This window comes from Diabrotica virgifera, chromosome 10 (assembly GCF_917563875.1).
Source record: "Diabrotica virgifera virgifera chromosome 10, PGI_DIABVI_V3a".
NCBI classification, from domain to species: domain Eukaryota; kingdom Metazoa; phylum Arthropoda; class Insecta; order Coleoptera; family Chrysomelidae; genus Diabrotica; species Diabrotica virgifera.
The window spans coordinates 29,572,882-29,593,010 of record NC_065452.1 but is presented as its reverse complement, the minus strand read 5'-3'; the positions used below and the strand labels follow the sequence as shown (position 1 = coordinate 29,593,010).

The following is a 20,129-nucleotide window of genomic DNA, read 5'->3' as shown; positions in this document are numbered from 1 at the left end:
TGTCGATTCGATACTTTTTAGCCAAAATAGAAACTTTTCCCCTGATTTCTTCATTGTAAATTGACGATAAGTTGTTTAAAAATCCAAATTCTTTATTAAGACTGAAATAAACTTCGGAACCTTCATTCAATTCTGAATAAAGCCTGTCAATTACAACATTGAATATATTAATCTTGAATGGCAAAGTCTTCTTTGCCATTAAAGTGGGGTTCAGTGGGTTCATCTTCTTTGTCTTCGCCAGGGAGAGCTTTTCTTTTCGGGCGTCTTTTTATTTCAAGAATAAGTATAGGTTTCATTTTAAGACAACTCTTTTCTTCTTTTTTCATAGGAATCAAAGTTGTCTCTCAGACTCAATGCGTACTCCTTTAGAGATTTGTATGTTAAAAGTCACATTCAAGTCTGTAGCAGTTTTTTCAAATGTTTTGCTACTCTTGTCAAAACGTTGTAAAAAATATCATACCACGTGTTTAGTAGAATAGCATTCTCTAATTTGAAAAATTGTTTACTGATTTCAATTCAATTAGTAAAAATTCTTTTACCAAAAAGTTTTTTTTACAAAACGCTGCGGCCCCCTTTTGCTTGAGGCCCTAGGCCGAGGCCTAGTCGGCCTAGTGGTAAATCCGGTACTGCTTAGTCAGTATTTATTCTCATTAGTTTTGGACCAGATAACAGCGAAACTACAGGGTAACATTCCATGGTGCTTAATGTATGCTGATGATGTCGTGTTAGTAGGAAATAGTGAAAGAGACTTAGAACAAAAACTGGAACAGTGGAGACAAGCTCTGGAGGAAAAAGGTTTAAAGCTTAGTAGGACAAAGACAGAGTATTTGCTATGTTCATTTAAAGATGGAGTTACTAAAAATAACATGGTATCTTTGGATGGTGAACTGATTGTAAAAAGCAATAGTTTTAAGTACCTGGATTCGGTATTACAGAGTAATGGAGCAATAGATGGAGATGCATGAAGTAGAATTAGGGCAGGATGGATGAAGTGGAAGGAAGCGAGTGGTGTACTGTGTGACAGGAAAATTCCAATGAAGTTGAAGGGAAAATTCTATAAAACAGCCATAAGACCGGCTATGATGTACGGAACTGAATGTTGGGCAGTGAAAAAGAAAGAGGAACAACGAATGCATGTGGCGGAAATGAGAATGCTTAGATGGATGAGTGGAGTGACAAAAAAGGATAAAATTAAAAATAAGTACATTAGGGGAAGTCTAGGTGTGGCACCAATTGATGCCAAAATGAGAGAGCGTAGGTTGAGATGGTTTGGTCATGTTCAACGTCGAGACACTAATCACCCAATAAGTACGAAGAATTGCTGAAGTGCAGATTTCTGGAAGGAGTAGGAGAGAAAGACCAAAGAAGACGTGGGGGGAGACGATTAGGCAGGACATGTTGGTAAAGGGGATTAATATTGATATGACTCAAGATAGAATTGTATGGAGAAATGCAATTAGGGAAGCCGACCCCGCATAGGGATAAGGCAAAGAGAATGATGATGATGATAACAGGAGGAAGAAGGAGAGTGTCATGGTTGAAGAATTTAAGGGAATAGTTTAAGTGCAGTTCTATAGAAATCTTCAGAACAGCGGTGTATAGAGTAAAGATAGTGATGATAATATCCAACCTCCGATTGGGAGACGGCACTTGAAGAAGAGGAAGAAAATTTTTTAGATCCAAGGCTTAAAAGTAAAGTTTAATAATATACATTACCTGGTAAACAGTTGCCTTCAAAAGTAAAGTAATTCCCATTTTTGCAACGGCAGTTTTTTGTTGTACCATCACATATAGAATTTGCCATGTAACTGCAATCTAAATCCCTTTCACATTCATCTAAAAATCAGAACATTAAGTATGTTGTATTTTCACTATGTCTATTAATACAATAATAATTGTAAAATAATTATTTTATTTATATGTTCAGATTATTCATATAATAAGTAATCTAAGCCTAATTCCTATACCTAATTCCCTTTTCAAAGTCATGTGAGACTGACTAATGAGAGTACAGAGTACTGAGGACTGAGGTATTGGTATTACTGCGACTGCGATTGCGAATTGCGATATGTAGTGTAGTAGCGTAGTAGTGCGTAGAAAATAATACATTGCATACTGAGTGTGCCTAGTGTCTAGTGTGTGTCATAGCATGGTGTGAGTTTGTGAGTAAGAGTTGTCGGAGTTACTTAATCCGCACCGCGCCAAGGATTATAACCGAACCGACTGCGACTGTGCAAGCAAAAGCCGAGTACGCATGCATAAGCGGTACGAATGGATTATTATGAGTTTATGGATATGTACTTAAAACATATGATTTCACCTAAAATACGTAAAATGTTAATTCTATATAAAATAGGTAGGTAGATACATTAAAGCAAGGATCATATTATCATGCCCGCACCGTTCCGGCACGTAGCGTAATCTCCGAAAAACCTGATTTTACAAAGAGTTGTCTGATACTATACGCTCCGGAAAGTATGATTTGTTCATATTTAAATCCATTAAAATCAATATTTTTCGGAAACGAAACGCTACGTGCCGGAACGGATAATATGATTCTTGCTTAACTCCTTCAGTCATAATCGTCGCAGATCTTTATATAAATTTATTATGAAACTTCGTAAAAAGTCATGTTAATAGAATGGGATCTTTACCATTTATAAAAACAACTTATTATTTGCATGAAATATTGATTAATACTGACAGCTAACATTAAATTTGTAACTAACATTGTAACAAAAACTTTTAAATAGAAAGTTGCAGTAAATTAAAAAAGCCACAATTTGAGCTATAGTAAGTTTAATTTCGTTAATTTGTTGATGCAAAACAGCCCGCGAAAGTCTAAAATGGCCGTTTTTGCAATTTCATTATTTATTGTAAAAATAATGTGGCTGTTTTAATTTATTACAACTTTTTATTTAAAAGTTTTTCTCTAAAATGGATGAATGAATATTTTTATAAATGTTAGTTATCAGTATTAATCAATATTTCATGTAAATTAAAGCAACCCAAAGAACATATTCCACCGATAAGGAAACCTGATGGAAGTTGGCAAAAACAAATAAAGAGAAAGCAGAAATGTTCGCTACACATTTTGAAACAGTTTTCAAACCTCTCTTAACAAGAGAAGATACAGATGACGAAATTATAGCGTTTCTTGATGCACAAATACCACCAGATGAGCAAATACAAGATATTACACCAAATGAGGTACGGTGCATTATAAAAACAGATCTAGACCCTAAAAAAGCTCCAGGACATGACCTAATCACTGGAAAAATTATGAAAGAACTACCGCGAAAAGGAATACTTATGTTAACCTACCTTACTAACGCCGTCATAAGACTCAAATATTTTCCTGCGCAATGAAAAGTAGCGCAAATAATAGTAATCCCTAAACCTGGTAAACCTCAACACGAAACAACTTCATACCGACCAATAAGTATACTGCCTGTCATGTCGAAAATTATGGAAAAATTACTAGCTAAGAGACTAATGAAAATTATTGCAGAAAAAGAACTTCTACCGATACACCAATTTGGATTTAGAGTCAAACATTCAACAATTGGACAGATACATTGACTAGTAGAATTAATCCAAGACTCTTTTGAAAGTAAGCAATATTTTGACAAGGTGTGGCATCAGGGACTACTACATAAACTAAAAAGGGACCTACACCAGAACATGTATGACATACTATACTCATACCTAAAAGAAAGATATTTCCAGGTAAAATATGAAAACGAGATAACCGGTCTACATCTCTTAAAGGCAGGCGTTCCTCAAGATAGCGTTTTTGGGCCGATCCTGTATCTACTATTAACCTCCGATTTGCTTACGGACATTAAAGTACATACAGCCACATTTGCAGACGATACCGCAATAATGGCGGTACATTCAGATCCCGTTGTTGCAGCAGAACAACTCCAAGAAAACTTAAATAAAGTCCAGAAATGGACTAAGAAATGGAAGATAAAACTTAAGGAATCCAAATCAAGCCACATAGTATTCATTAGATGCCATGGCGATTCTCCTCAAATATCACTCAACAATGCTCCCCTTCCAACGGTAGATACTGTAAAGTACTTAGGCCTACATATGGACAAGAGACTCACTTGGAAAACTCATACATGGAAAAAAAGAAAACATCTTGACACCATATATAGAAAATACTATTGGTTGCTCGGAAGAAAATCACAGTTGTCGTTGAGAAATAAATTACTAGCGTACAATGCCATACTCAAGCCAATTTGGACGGAATACAGTTGTGGGGCACTGCTTCAAAATCCAATCTATCTAGCAATCATGGACCGATTTCAAAACAAGGTGTTACGAGCAATAACTGATGCGCCCTGGTTTGTAAGCAACAAAGACATCCTACAAGACCTTCATTCAGGTGCAAACTGTGAGTGAAGTGATAGTGTCACTTGGTGTCACACAGTGATAAATATTTACAGCGACTAGAAACCCACCCAAATGTGTTAGCGCTAAATTTATTGGACAATAGTCAACAAATTAGACGCCTTTATAGTCCAGGGTAATAAGGTTTTTTCCATGACACTTGAACAGCCAGGGTACTGAAGCGTTTTTTCGACAGGTAATACTTATAAGAGCATATTGTAACTATTTCCTGCGTAGGATCTGTCATTAATTAGCTGTCACAAAATGGCATTTTCCCTTTTTTTTTTTAAATCAACGGAAAACAGTTAAATTGTGGAATGGTTCTAACGTCATTTTTTTCTGACTTATGTTATTGCAAAAAAAAATGCTCTCTGGGATAAACAATTTCAATAAAATTTAAACAATTGAATGAATCGCTTTGAAATTTTTATCACATATTAAGCACCAAAGAACCCGCATTTGACAAAAACTTCAAAGCTGTACACTAATTTTTACAACAGTTATTGAGAAAATAATTTTTTTTGCAATTCCGAACTTTTTTCGCAATTATGTTAACAATAAATGAGTATATCAAACTTTGTAATACGTCATTTTAAAGCTTTTTCCATAATCTCGAAGATATTAAATTTTGTACTAAAAAAATCATAAATTTAACTGTTTTCCGTTGATTTGAAAAAAAAGGGAAAATGCCATTTTTTGACAGCTAATTGTTTATAAATAAAAATGGCCGCCAGATCCTACGCAGGAAATAAGTAGAACGTCGATAATGCGGACGTCAAAAATCCGGACCGTCAATAATCCGGATTTGTATCTAGCAAAAATAAAACATCATATATACCAAGTGCCCTTTCACTATGCTCTTTAGCGTCAGGCGGGCGATAGCCTGTGGCCACGGAACAGTCACTATAAGTGACATTAAATCAAAAAGAGTTCAACTGGAACAAATTGAAGCAAAACTCGATTCTGAAGGGGGTACGCTTCAAAGAAATACTGCACGTCCAGCAACCAACAAAGCGTTAGAAGATGCATATCTGGTTCACTCAAAGGAGAAACGTAGGAGAGCCAATTTCAGGCCCATTGATTTGTGGAAAAGCCTTACAATTTAATGAACATAGCTTAATGGATCGAAAGATTTTAAAGCTAGTTCAGGCTGGCTTGGGACTTTGGGACCATCTACTGTATAAGACAAAATATAAAATTTTAAAATGTTTGTTGTACTTATATGTGTATACTGGCCTTTTTTAAGGTAATTTCGATAATCCGGATATATTGATATCATCATTCTCTTTGCCTTATCCCTATGCGGGGTCGGCTTCCCTAATTGCATTTCTCCACACAATTCTATCTTGGGTCATATCAATGTTAATCCCCTTTACCAACATGTCCTGCCTTATGGTCTCCCCCAGGTCTTCTTTGGTCTTCCTCTCCTACTCCTTCCAGGAATCTGCACTTCAGCTATTCTTCGTATTGGGTGATTAACGTCTCGACGTTGAACATGACCAAACCATCTTAACCTATGCTCTCTCATTTTGGCATCAATTGGTGCCACACCTAGACTTCCCCTAATATATTCATTTCTAATTTTATCCTTCTTTGTCACTCCACTCATCCATCTAAGCATTCTCATTTCCGCCACATGCATTCGTTGTTCCTCTTTCTTTTTCACTGCCCAACATTCAGTTCCGTGCATCATAGCCGGTCTTATGGCTGTTTTATAGAATTTTCCCTTCAGCTTCATTGGAATTTTTCTGTCACACAACACACCACTCGCTTCTTTCCACTTCATCCATCCAGCCCTAATTCTACTGCATGCATCTCCATCTATTTCTCCATTACTCTGTAATACCGATCTTAGGTACTTAAAACTATTGCTTTTCACAATCATTTCACCATCCAAAGATACCATTTTATTTGTAGTAACTCCATCTTTAAATTAACATTCCAAATACTCTGTTTTTGTCCTACTAAGTTTTAAACCTTTTTCCTCCAGAGCTTGTCTCCACTGTTCCAGTTTTTGTTCTAAGTCTCTTTCACTATTTCCTATTAACACTACATCATCAGCATACATTAGGCACCATGGAATACTACCCTGTAGTTTCGCTGTTATCTGGTCCAAAACTAATGAGAATAAATAAGGACTAAGCACCGAGCCTTGGTGCAATCCTACTTTCACCTGAAATTTATCAGTCTCTCCCACACCTGTTCTAACACTAGTCGTTACTCCCTCATACATATCTCTCACAATCTTTACATATTCGCCAGGGACTCCTTTCTTATTGAGTGCCCACCACAGAATCTCTCGAGGAACTCTATCATATGCTTTCTCAAGATCAATGAATACCATATGAGCGTTGGTCTCTTTATTCCTGTATTTTTCCATCAGTTGCCTTACAATGAAAATTGCATCTGTTGTTGATCTGTCCTGCATAAAGCCAAACTGATTCTCGGATATTTCGGTCTCTTCACATATTCGTCTATCAATTACTCTTTCCCATATTTTCATGGTGTGGCTAAGCAGTTTTATAGCCCTGTAGTTTGTACATTGTTGTATATCTCCTTTGTTTTTGTAGACAGGTATTAGTATACTGCTTCTCCATTCGTCTGGCATTTGTCCAACTTCCATAATTCTATTAAATAGACCTGCTAGCCAACTTATTCCTGTCTCTCCCAATGCTCTCCATACTTCCCCAGGAATATCATCTGGTCCGACTGCTTTTCCTTTCTTTATTTTTTGAAGCGCTTGAACCACTTCCTCGTTTGTTATTCTGGTAACCATTGCTGTTACTGTCTCCGTTAACTCCACAGGCTGTCTGTCAAATTCTTCATTTAATAAACTGTCAAAATACTTTCCATCTCTTTTTGACATCCTTTTCGTGAATTAGTATTTTATTATTTTCATCTCGGATACATCTAATCTGATTAAAATCTCTTGCTTTCTTTGCTCTCTGTTTGGCTATTTTATATATCTTTGCTTCGCCTTCCCTGGTATCAAGTTGATCGTATAGGTTTGAATACGCTTCTGCTTTAGCTTTTGCTACTGCTACTTTCGCTTCCTTTTTGGCGACCATATAGTTTTGAAGATCTGTATCCGATCTGGTTTCCTGCCACTTTTTATATAATTTTCTCTTCTCTTTTATTTTTCCTTGTACTTCATTTGACCACCACCAAGTCTCTTTATCCTCAAACTTCTTTCCTGACGTTTTCCCAAGTATTTCAATAGCCGTCTCTCTAATAATATTGGCCATTTTTCTCCAAATTGTGTTAGAGCTTCCTTTCATGTTCCAACATATTTTTTCTACTATTCTTTCCCTGAATAGACATTCCTTCTCATCTTTTAGCTTCCACCACTTGATTTTTTGTGGTCCTCTCCGATATTTTTGTTTAGTTTCGCTTTTTACTTCGATGTCCAGAACAAGCAGCTTATATTGTTGGCTTACTGTCTCACTAACTATTACCTTGCAGTCCTTGCATTCACGTATGTCTTCTTTCCTTATCATGAAGTAGTCTATTTGGGATTGATGTTGTCCACTTTTGTAGGTAATAAGTTGAGTTTCTCTCTTTTTAAAGAATGTGTTAACAATCGCCATATCCAATGCTGTTGCTAATTCTAGCATGTCATCTCCAGCTTCATTTCTAGTTCCAAAGCCTAATCCCCCATGTATTGTTTCATATCCTGTCTTGGCTTGGCCCACATGTGCATTGAAATCACCTCCTATTATAACTTTCTCCTCTTCTGGAATATCACTCAGTACGTCTACTAATTGGTCATAGAAAGCTCTTCTTTCATTCTCACCCAGACCTATTTGAGGAGCATACACACACACACACAACATTCAATACCTCTTTATCAATTACAAATTTCACTGACATCATTCTATCACTCGTTCTTACAACTTCTACTACGTTATCTTTCATTTCACTATCAGCAATTATACCAACTCCATTTCTAGTGTTACTACTCCCTACATACCACAATTTATATCCATCACCTAGTTCTTTCGCCCTTTGTCCTCTCCACCTAGTTTCTTGAATACAAGCAATTTGAACTCTTCTTCGTTTGAGTGCATCCACTAACTCCAGACTCTTACCTGTAAGACTACCAAGATTCCAAGACCCTATCCTGATTTTTTTAACCTGCAATGGTGTTCCCCCTGAGATAGTCCTCACCCGGAGATCCGAATGGAGGCTCATTTTACTTCCGGAACATTTTACCTCAGGAGATGCCATCATTTCAGTATAAGTTTTTATTGCGTTTGGAGAAGGTCTTTTCATTATTATGGCCTGAAAAGATTTTTGGATATTTGATGCCTGAATGCCTTTTCTATCAGCACCATACCCTGCCCTGCACGTTTAGCCAATACACCACCAATACAACCAAAGTGCAGTATTACCCCACACCCGCCTGCATTTTTCTGTATAGGCCAGGATCCCTACTGTAAGGACTGCCCTATAAGCCAATGTACTGTTGCCCGTATCCCGCCACTAGGAGGCACATACTTCATTCGGGATACAATCCGGATATATTGATAATCCGGATATATTGATAATCCGGATGGGGTCCGGTCCCAATTAATCCGGATTATTGACGTTCTACTGTAGTTATAATTTGTTCCTATAGGTATTACCTGTCGAAAAAACGCTTCAGTACCCTGGCTGCTGAAGTGTCACGAACAGGGTATATTTGTCTTATTACCCTGGCCTATTAGCAAAAATTACCATTAGATTTGCTATTCTTAAGTTAAGAAACTCTAATTGTAATATTAATATTCATGTAGAGTAAATATTTATTGAAATATTTCTCTTCGCGTCATTGTAAATTTCAACAAATGTGTTTGATTGTATGGTCTGTTTTTTTGACTGATTGCACAGTAAACAAACAATAAAAAAATATTTCATGTAAATAATAAGTTGTTTTTATAAATGGTAAAGATTCCAATCTATTAACATGACTTTTTACGAAGTTTCTTATAATTAGATATGTAAAGATCTGCGACGATTGTGACTGAAGGAGTTACATACCTACATATATTATATAAAATTATTAAAATATTGATCTATTTTAGGTGAAATTATATGTTTTAAATAGGTACATATCCATAAACTTATAATAATCCATTCGTACCGCGTATACGTAGAAAGCTAGGATCTGCAATCAGCTCGTGCTTGTAGTCGATTCGGTTATAATCCTTGGCGCGGTGCGGACATGTAAGTATACTGCGTTCAGCATACTCATCAGTTTTTGTCCACTTTTGTCGATCTCAGTGATATAAGTTAAGATGTGCTGGAATAGTTCGCAAGATCGCCAGCGAAGTTTCGTAGATGGCGCTTAAGTAGCGAGCGTATACATAATAGTCCAGGGAAATATGGTTTTTCTCAGGACACTGAATTATCCAGGAATTGATGGACAATTAATTGGATAGAGATGCTCCACAAGATTTTAAATACAGAAGATTACCCTTTATTGAAAATCTCACGAACAAAATTACGGCTCTCTTTAAACCACATTCTAATATCAGAATTGGTAAGTACAGCTGTATTAATAACAAAAGTTTATTCTCTCGTGTAAAAGATCATACACCAACTATGTACACAACCAATACGATCTATAAACTACCGTGTTTAGGCTGCGACGGTTGCTATATTGGACAAACAAGCCAATGGCTGAAACAACGTATTACTCAACACAAAAGTGACTGCCAGAAATATAAAAATACATGCGCTGTAGTCGATCACTGCATCAACACAGGTCATCAGTTTGACTATACCAATGTTGAAATACTACAAACAGTACAACACTATAAAAACAGGCTATTTCTCGAAATGTGTTACATCACAAAAACAAAAAATGTAATTAATTATAAGGCTGACACCAACCAACTCAGCAATATATACTGCAATATTCTGCAATCTATTTAATTAGATTATTGATACAACATTTACCAATTATACTTATTTTATCTATACACATAAACTAGTCATTAGTGTACATTTTTTATCATTTTATCTATATTTAATTTGTTTCATTTCAAAAATGTTAGTCTAATTGTAAGAGTGTGTGACCAATGTTTGTTTTGTTCATTTGTCAACAATTCCACATTGTAAGTAGTGTTTTATGTAATTTTTCTTATGTTGCTTATACCTTTGTTTCTTGTAAATTTGTAGTGCACTTCTGATGAAGTCAACAATCAGTTGACGAAATATTAAGTGACAAAAAAATAGAATTGTTTTAATTCCTGACCGACAGAACCCGAAAAAATACCGAAATTTTGTTATATATATATATATATATATATATATATATATATATATATATATATATATATATATATATTTTTTAATTTGGGTTTCTTGGGCTTAGGTTCACAAAGAAAAAGAGATGGCTATGATGTTATGTCATATCATTTAATCGACGTTTCGACAGGAATATCCTTGCCTTTTTCAAGATCATTACGTGACTAAAAAACATTTCGTCAAAGATACAATACCAAAATTTAAGAAAACATTTTGACTTACCCTGCATGTAAAGTTGGCAGTGAACAATAACAATAATAGACGTCACAAAATAAAACAATGTTAAAAACATAGGGACAGACCCACTAGTAGATACGTTTAAAATTTAGGTACTGTGTCGAATTATTGTGATGTTATATCGATGTTTCAAATATCAATCAATTAAATACCTAGTTGCTTCCGCATCATAGGCGTGCTGAAATTTCTTTTGTATTATATTTTAAATTAGATTATAATATAATTTGTTCAGATGTTTGATGTCCCTTTTGTCATTAATAGCATGGTTGTTCTTTTTTATTTCTATAGACTCTAGGAGCTCCCTCTTTTTCTTGTTGTGTTCAGTTTTTAAGATTTTGGTGTTGTCAAAATCGAATTTATGTTTTTTCTCGTTTTCATGTTTTGTGAGGGCCGTTGAGTTTTTTTTATCATATTTGTGAGAACGTATTCTTGAGTTGAGTAGCTGGCTGGTTTGTCCAATGTATACCCCATCGCAATCTGAGCAAGGGATTTCATATACTACATGCGATTTTTTTGATTGAGGAGTTTTTGTTTTTAGTTGTGTGAAATTCCTTTTCAATAGATTGTACCCTTTATGAGCAACTGTGATGTTGTGTTTAGATAGGAGATTTGCAAGCTGTTCTGATAACCCTTTTATATACGGAAGAGACATATAATTCTTCTTTATCTTGTTAGTTTTATTGTTATTCTGGTTGTTGTAGAAAGTATGTAGTCGCGACTTAAAAGTGTTTTCAATGAGATGATGGGGGTAAGAATTAAGCGTCAATGCTGTTTTTGCCTTTTTTATGGCCTGAGGTCTGTTTGTGGGGTCGGACAATCTGATGGATCTATCAGCTAGGCCAATAACTACTGATTTCTTTTGGGACAGAGGATGATGTGAGTTGAAATTCAGATATCTCGATGACCAGGTTTTTTTAGTGTACCATGAAGTGGTTATGATACTATTTTCTCTATGTAAAGTCAGGTCCAGAAAGTTGATTTGACAATTTTTTTTCTATTTCTAATGTAAATTTGAGTTTTGGGTGGAAGTTATTAAATTCGTTTAATAAAATATCCAGTTTATCCTCTGGTGCTGCAGTCAAACAGTCATCTATATAACGATAGAAAAAAGGAATATCGAAATCTATTTTATTTAGGACAATTTCTTCTAGGTGCTCTAAAACTAGTTGAGCGATAGCACTAGATATGCTAGCACCCATAGCACATCCATCTGTTTGTTGGAAGAACTTGTTTTTATATATAAAGTATGTTGAGTTTAATGTTGTTTCAACTGCTAAAAGAAATTCTTCTAGTGGAATGTCCGTAAATATTTTGATTTCATTCCATTTTTGCTTAATAATATCTTTCGCCAAAGCTATTGGAATATTGGTTGAAACAACATTAAACTCAACATACTTTATATATAAAAACAAGTTCTTCCAACAAACAGATGGATGTGCTATGGGTGCTAGCATATCTAGTGCTATCGCTCAACTAGTTTTAGAGCACCTAGAAGAAATTGTCCTAAATAAAATAGATTTCGATATTCCTTTTTTCTATCGTTATATAGATGACTGTTTGACTGCAGCACCAGAGGATAAACTGGATATTTTATTAAACGAATTTAATAACTTCCACCCAAAACTCAAATTTACATTAGAAATAGAAAAAAATTGTCAAATCAACTTTCTGGACCTGACTTTACATAGAGAAAATAGTATCATAACCACTTCATGGTACACTAAAAAAACCTGGTCATCGAGATATCTGAATTTCAACTCACATCATCCTCTGTCCCAAAAGAAATCAGTAGTTATTGGCCTAGCTGATAGATCCATCAGATTGTCCGACCCCACAAACAGACCTCAGGCCATAAAAAAGGCAAAAACAGCATTGACGCTTAATTCTTACCCCCATCATCTCATTGAAAACACTTTTAAGTCGCGACTACATACTTTCTACAACAACCAGAATAACAATAAAACTAACAAGATAAAGAAGAATTATATGTCTCTTCCGTATATAAAAGGGTTATCAGAACAGCTTGCAAATCTCCTATCTAAACACAACATCACAGTTGCTCATAAAGGGTACAATCTATTGAAAAGGAATTTCACACAACTAAAAACAAAAACTCCTCAATCAAAAAAATCGCATGTAGTATATGAAATCCCTTGCTCAGATTGCGATGGGGTATACATTGGACAAACCAGCCAGCTACTCAACTCAAGAATACGTTCTCACAAATATGATAAAAAAAACTCAACGGCCCTCACAAAACATGAAAACGAGAAAAAACATAAATTCGATTTTGACAACACCAAAATCTTAAAAACTGAACACAACAAGAAAAAGAGGGAGCTCCTAGAGTCTATAGAAATAAAAAAGAACAACCATGCTATTAATGACAAAAGGGACATCAAACATCTGAACAAATTATATTATAATCTAATTTAAAATATAATACAAAAGAAATTTCAGCACGCCTATGATGCGGAAGCAACTAGGTATTTAATTGATTGATATTTGAAACATCGATATAACATCACAATAATTCGACACAGTACCTAAATTTTAAACGTATCTACTAGTGGGTCTGTCCCTATGTTTTTAACATTGTTTTATTTTGTGACGTCTATTATTGTTATTGTTCACTGCCAACTTTACATGCAGGGTAAGTCAAAATGTTTTCTTAAATTTTGGTATTGTATCTTTGACGAAATGTTTTTTAGTCACGTAATGATCTTGAAAAAGGCAAGGATATTCCTGTCGAAACGTCGATTAAATGATATGACATAACATCATAGCCATCTCTTTTTCTTTGTGAACCTAAGCCCAAGAAACCCAAATTAAAAAATATATTAAGGTTCAAGAATCATATTCAAACTATATATATATATATATATATATATATATATATATATATATATATATATATATATATATATATATATATATATATAGCTATATCATACTGATGACGACTAATAAGTCAGAAACACGTGTCTATGGTTGCATTCCATCTTGTGCATATTTTGTTTTTATATATATATATATATATATATATATATATATATATCAATTTACAAATTATTGGGTTAACAGCTGAAATGGAAGACTCAGTGTACTCTTTTCTACGATTCCAATATTTCGTTAACAGTCGTTAACATCATCAGGGACGCTGAAATAATATTAAAGGTATAATAGTGAAACTGGGTATTAAAAAATAACTCACCAGTTTGAGATTTTAGTCAACGATGTTATAAATGTGTAAAAAAGCGGCATTAACAAAAAGAATTGCAGTGAATGTTATTAAAAATTAAAAATATAACAATAAAAAAATATAAAAAATGGAACTATAATATAAATAACTATGCTAAAAACCACTAATTATTAAAATCTTTTAAACTCGTCGCACAGAAAGGTATTAGAGACAATTATGTCAATATACTGTCAATTATGACAGAAATAGGTAGTATATTATGAACTAGAATCTAAACTAAAATCTTTATTGACATTTAAGTTTTTATCAAGTTCAAGAAGGAATTTAAAAGATTTTAATAATTAGTGGTTTTTAGCATAGTTATTTATATTATAGTTCCATTTTTTATATTTTTTTATTGTTATATTTTTAATTTTTAATAACATTCACTGCAATTCTTTTTGTTAATGCCGCTTTTTTACACATTTATAACATCGTTGACTAAAATCTCAAACTGGTGAGTTATTTTTTAATACCCAGTTTCACTATTATACCTTTAATATTATTTCAGCGTCCCTGATGATGTTAACGACTGTTAACGAAATATTGGAATCGTAGAAAAGAGTACACTGAGTCTTCCATTTCAGCTGTTAACCCAATAATTTGTAAATTGATAATTACTAATCAGCTGTGATCATTTCTAGTTATATATATATATATATATATATATATATATATATATATATATATATATATATATATATATATATATATATATGCCAAAAAGTCCTAATTTAAAAACAAAAATCGACCTGTCTAAGGATTTCTCTTCAAATTTGCCCATTCTCGAGATATTGAATTTATGCAAACTCAAACGTCCTCACTTATACTACAGTGTCGCGCCCGCTTGATTAGCAATTAAAAAACAAAGGAGTTTTCGATATTGTATTGCAAAAAACTCTTCGCCGATCTTCGCAAAAAATGGCCCATTTCGCAATTTTTAAATTTTTAATCGAGTATATGTCAAAAACTATTAACCTAAGAGAAAAGTCACTAAAGACCTTTTCCGTTTGGAATGATTCAAAAAACCTAAAAAAATTTGTTCGATGCAAAAAAAAAATAATTTTAGGAAAAACCCCTAATCTTTCCCCTCGCCTGGCAAGGTCTTGTGCTGTTCATAATCGCCTGTCATTGTACACATTTCTTCTAAATGACCTACTCAAACACATACTTAAATTTAATCCTTATAGGAAAAAGTTTTTTTTTACCCCTAAACTATGCACTTTTCGATTCACCTGGTAGATACACGTGCAGGGCTGATGCCTGCCAGGAGTGCCAGGTCATGGTTTTTAGCCTTGGTGTGCTATGAATTATCACTATACAAATTTTCTAACCTTACAGGAAGATCTTTAGTCGGAGGGTTCACCAGCTCTTAGACTATATACGGATATAGCGTTCGCATACAGCTCGGCTCGCATATGTGTACCGAGTTTTAAACTTCGCACAAGTTGGTTCGTCGCTTTCCATGGATCGTAATGAGTTCGCTGTAAATATATTTTCAACGAACTGTACGCGAGCAGTTCGCAAACAGTTCGGCTCGCATATGTGTACACAGCATAAAGGTATAATCTGCTATCTTTAATGGGAATGTGAATTAATCAAAATTTCAGCTGAACTTACATAAGTACTTTGTACTTTGAAAATACAAAAATATTTTGTATTCTTAAAATGATAAAAGTAATTGATTAATAAAATTAAAATAAGGTTTCAGAACAATATAAAAGTAATTTAGCCAGTCAATATCTGGAACAATAATAGGTATACGAGTCTATACTAAAATTACAATTAAGATGCACTAGGAATAAACAAACCAAGACACGTCGAATGTTACGAGGAGCACACCCGAATCATACAATGTATAAACTTTGTAAATCATGAATTGGGATTTACAATGTATATATTATGTAGGGGAACAATGGGCTTGTTATAACAGGAATAAGTAGTAACACGGCTTTTTCATAGGTTATTTGACCGTTTTTAACTAATTTAGCTGACTCAATTTGATTCTCTTATCGCCCTGCAAATGACACCGTCTAGCCAGCCATCCTCCGATGGTTGCAAATAGTAGTTCTGTACACGTGCTTCATTTGAATGAGGTAGGTAATTTAAAATTTGACTCTCATAAAATTTTGGTTATTGCTATTGTTTTAAACGGAAATGAAACTTTCGGTGTTCATTTCTTTTTCTAAATTTAGTTATACTTTAATGCTGCTTAACGATTTTACGATTAGCAAGGTATTTTTACAGTTATTTTAATAAATATAAATATACAAAAGTGTGCTACGGGGTATGTTGTAACAAATCGTTGGGGCTTGTTGTAACATGTTACAAATTGCGCTGAATCTTACTATATTTATGATCTACAATATAAAAACGTATTATTTAGTTAAGTAATAGTCCAGAATGAGACAACATAAAAGAAAATCAGAAAGGGCAACTCAAAGCCAGTAAGTGAAGTCTATGAGTAGGTTCAGCGGAAATTTTAGATAATCAATAATCAATGTATGTAGCATAAAGCAAGCAAGTAAAACAGCACGGACTGTGTCATGTATCTTTATACCGATATAGAAAAAAAGAAAAACATTAAGAAGTGGGCTGTACTAAACCAGGGAATAGGTTTTACAGCCGAAGAAGAAAGTAAAATGGCTTCGTATATTCTGAAGTGCACCGAAATATATTTTGGACTAATTCCCATGAAGTTGCGAAAACTGCTTTACCAATGTGCTGTGAAACTCAGTGCTAAGCAACTTCCTTCTTCTTGGTATCAAAATTATATAGTTGGTCCAGATTGGGTCCAAAATTTTATGCGTAGAAATCTACATTTATATTTAAGAACACCGGAAGCCACGTTATTAAGTCGAGCAACATCTTTCAACAGGACCAACGTTGGTATCTTCTTCGAAATATTCCAAAAAATTCGAATTTTCGTAATGTTACGATCTGCCCCAATAGATGTTACAACTAGCCCCAAGCGCGGGGTGAGTTGTAACAATGCACTTTTTTGGTAAAATGCTAGTTGATTAAAAAATACCAGTCTTTTTAACTTTTCTTCAGTTCAATTTTATTCAGAAAGAGTTAAACTAACGTTTAGTGTTTAATTAGTGATAATTGGGAAAATAGCTGTCAAGATATATTTGATTTTATGAAAATTGTTACAACTAGCCCCCTGCTTCCCTACATTGTAAATTATTATTAGGGAGTGCTCCTCGTAACATTCAACGTGTCTTGGTTTGTTTATTTCTAGTGCATCTTTATTGTGATTGTAGTATAGATAGATATAGATGTTACATAAGAAGAATTTCAGAACATGTTTTGAAAAAGAAGATTGCGAAAAAGAAAATAGAAGTAGATAAGGATTACGTAGATTAATTTTAAAAACTTACCAGTTCTTTTATCATTGTTCTGGATCAACAATTGTTCGAGAGGTCCAAATTCGTCGTAACTTTCTTCGTCTGTCATCAGCATTGTATCGTCTCCTAATTTGTTTGGGTTCGTACAAATACCCAGATGACAAATTAGTCCATGTTGTTGAGTGGGATCGCAGTCTCTGTTTATTGCGCATGCTGTAAAAATTAATCATAAAATATAAAAATACGAAGATTCCATGGTTTACGGAAAGAGAATGGTGGACTTCTGCACATTAAGGGCCAATTTCTCATATAGAGTTCAACTCCAGTTTAACCTGAACTTCTAGTAAACGTCAGTTTAAAGTCAAAATTGTCTTTCTCAATTCACGTTCAACCGATAGCAGTTTAAACTTGAACGATGCTTGAAGGCTTGAACTGTGGAATTTGGCCGTTCAAAGATTTCAAAACTCAGTTCAGATGATTTCCCAGGCAACCAAGTGACGTCAATAACGTCGAGGAAACGTCAGTGTTTGGTTGAATATATACAGGTGTTTGAACATTACGTCATGTAAACATCTTTTGTAGGTGATTTTAAATACGTAAGATTAATGACGTTAAAATACCTTTAAAAACACGTTTTCACTTCAGACAGCCTAAGTCTGACGTCACGAAATTGGGAGGAGCTTACTTGTCAAAAGCGTCAAAAGTTACAAAACAAAGGTTATGTTGTTATGTTTGAGTTTGTATTTGCATTTTGTATTTTTGTATCATCGTTTCACTTTTGTTTGTCATTTGTGAACTTAATAAGCTTACCACAATGCAAAGTGATTATTTAATGAAATTATTATTGGAACCTCCAGATGTTGGAGAAAGTGAGAAAGGTAGGCGAAACAATTTTTATTTACTGTTCATTTTTCCCTAATATTTATCAATAATGATGAATTTTGCAAGCAATAACATTATTTCTTTTATTGTTTTAGATATTCATTGAAGCTGAAAATAATTGGACATTTAGATATTCCACCAATTACTATTATAATGCTATTATAGATATTTATACATATCTGGTGGACTCTCAGTTACACTACTTTAAACAGCAGATGAAAGCCTACAAAAGCCTTCAGGCACATAAGAGCCTTTACAACTGGATTTGTTTTGAAAGTTGGAGTAAAAATTGTTAATGATTTCTATATTATTTTTGGAAAGGTATGGCTTTATTTTATTTATTCACCATTAAGAAATATATGGATAACAGTATTAGTGTCTTTTGGATAAATTGGTTTTAAATATTAGATTTATTTACGTTTATATATCTGTATGAAACCAGACATAGAGTCTAAAAAATGAAAGAATAGGGCTTTTCATTCACAGTCATTTGTTTCGAGCTTCTGTCATGTGTCACATAATATTAATATATCTACGTCATACGTTATTGGTATTTTACATGATACAAACCAAAGACGTATGACGTAGATATATTAATATTATGTGACACATGACAGAAGCTCGAAACAAATGGCAATCGATGAAAAGCCCTATACCCATGAAACGTCACATCAATCACATATTTTGTATTTGCTGTTTTTTTCCATAAATAACAAACGAGAGAGGTAGATTATTAATAATCTGAATAATATGTGACTGATGTGATCGTTCATGGGTATTCTTTCATTTTTCCGACTGTATTGTCGTCCTAATTTGTAAACTCCATATTTCTGTGAAAATTAGTTATTACTGCCATTTATTTAAAAAAATCCCTACTCGTTTAAAAAAGGATGCACATGCAAATTTTTACCAGTAGAGTAAATAGTGACATCTTCGTATACACCGTATCTTCCTTGCGGCAAATTTAGTACGAAAAATATGTAACTCCTCAGTTTCTCATACCACACGACTGACCTCACTGTTTAGAAAGTGATATTTTCAAGAAAAAGTTGGTGGTAAATAATATTGAATAAAGTCGGAAAAATGAAAGAATACCCATGAACGAACATATAAAACACGCTGTATTTTCCTGTCACCGTATCACAAAGGAAATTGTCCAGTGCAAGTACATGTAACAATAATTATTACATGTACTTTCGCTGGCCAATTTTTTGTGTGACACGGTGACAGGAAAATACAGCGTGTTTTATATGTTTATTCATGGGTATTCTTTTATTTTTCCGACTGTACTCATTAAACAATATACAAATGTTAGTGATATGTGTATCTATAAAATATTCCATTTTAGCATCCTATTTTTTAAAATGGGAGATATGTAGTATTCACATTGGGCATATTTAGAGAAATAGTTTTTTGTGATTTTTGTAGTTTTTTGAAAATTGGGATAAATGGAGTTACGCAGTTTACAGATTAGGTCGACGACATGTAATTGCTATGATAGAAAAGAGAATAATAAACAGTCATGATTGTTTGTCCTAAAATTATATTATATTATATTGTATTATATTATTGTAAAGAACGCAAATACTCAAATAAAAATAAATTTTTATAGTTGAAGTATTCCCACAAAGATAAAATATTTTTTTAGGTGAAGCATTCACAAAAAGCTAACGCTAAACCACTAGATGCTTGGGTGATAGCCAGTTCCAATGGCATAACAAATGCAC

The 20,129-nt window shown here is 33.8% G+C and overlaps 1 protein-coding gene across 1 annotated transcript in view; it reads right to left on the bottom strand.

Annotated features, from left to right (window-relative positions):
• The window catches only part of LOC126893170 (multiple epidermal growth factor-like domains protein 10), a 156,479-nt gene that overhangs the window by 80,304 nt on the left and 56,046 nt on the right, over window positions 1-20,129 (bottom strand). The window contains exons 4-5 of the mRNA XM_050663121.1: window positions 17,554-17,733; window positions 1,717-1,836 (exon numbers count right to left, since the gene is read on the bottom strand). Coding sequence (XP_050519078.1) covers window positions 1,717-1,836; window positions 17,554-17,733 — 300 coding nt within the window. The remainder of the gene's footprint in view (window positions 1-1,716; window positions 1,837-17,553; window positions 17,734-20,129) is intronic.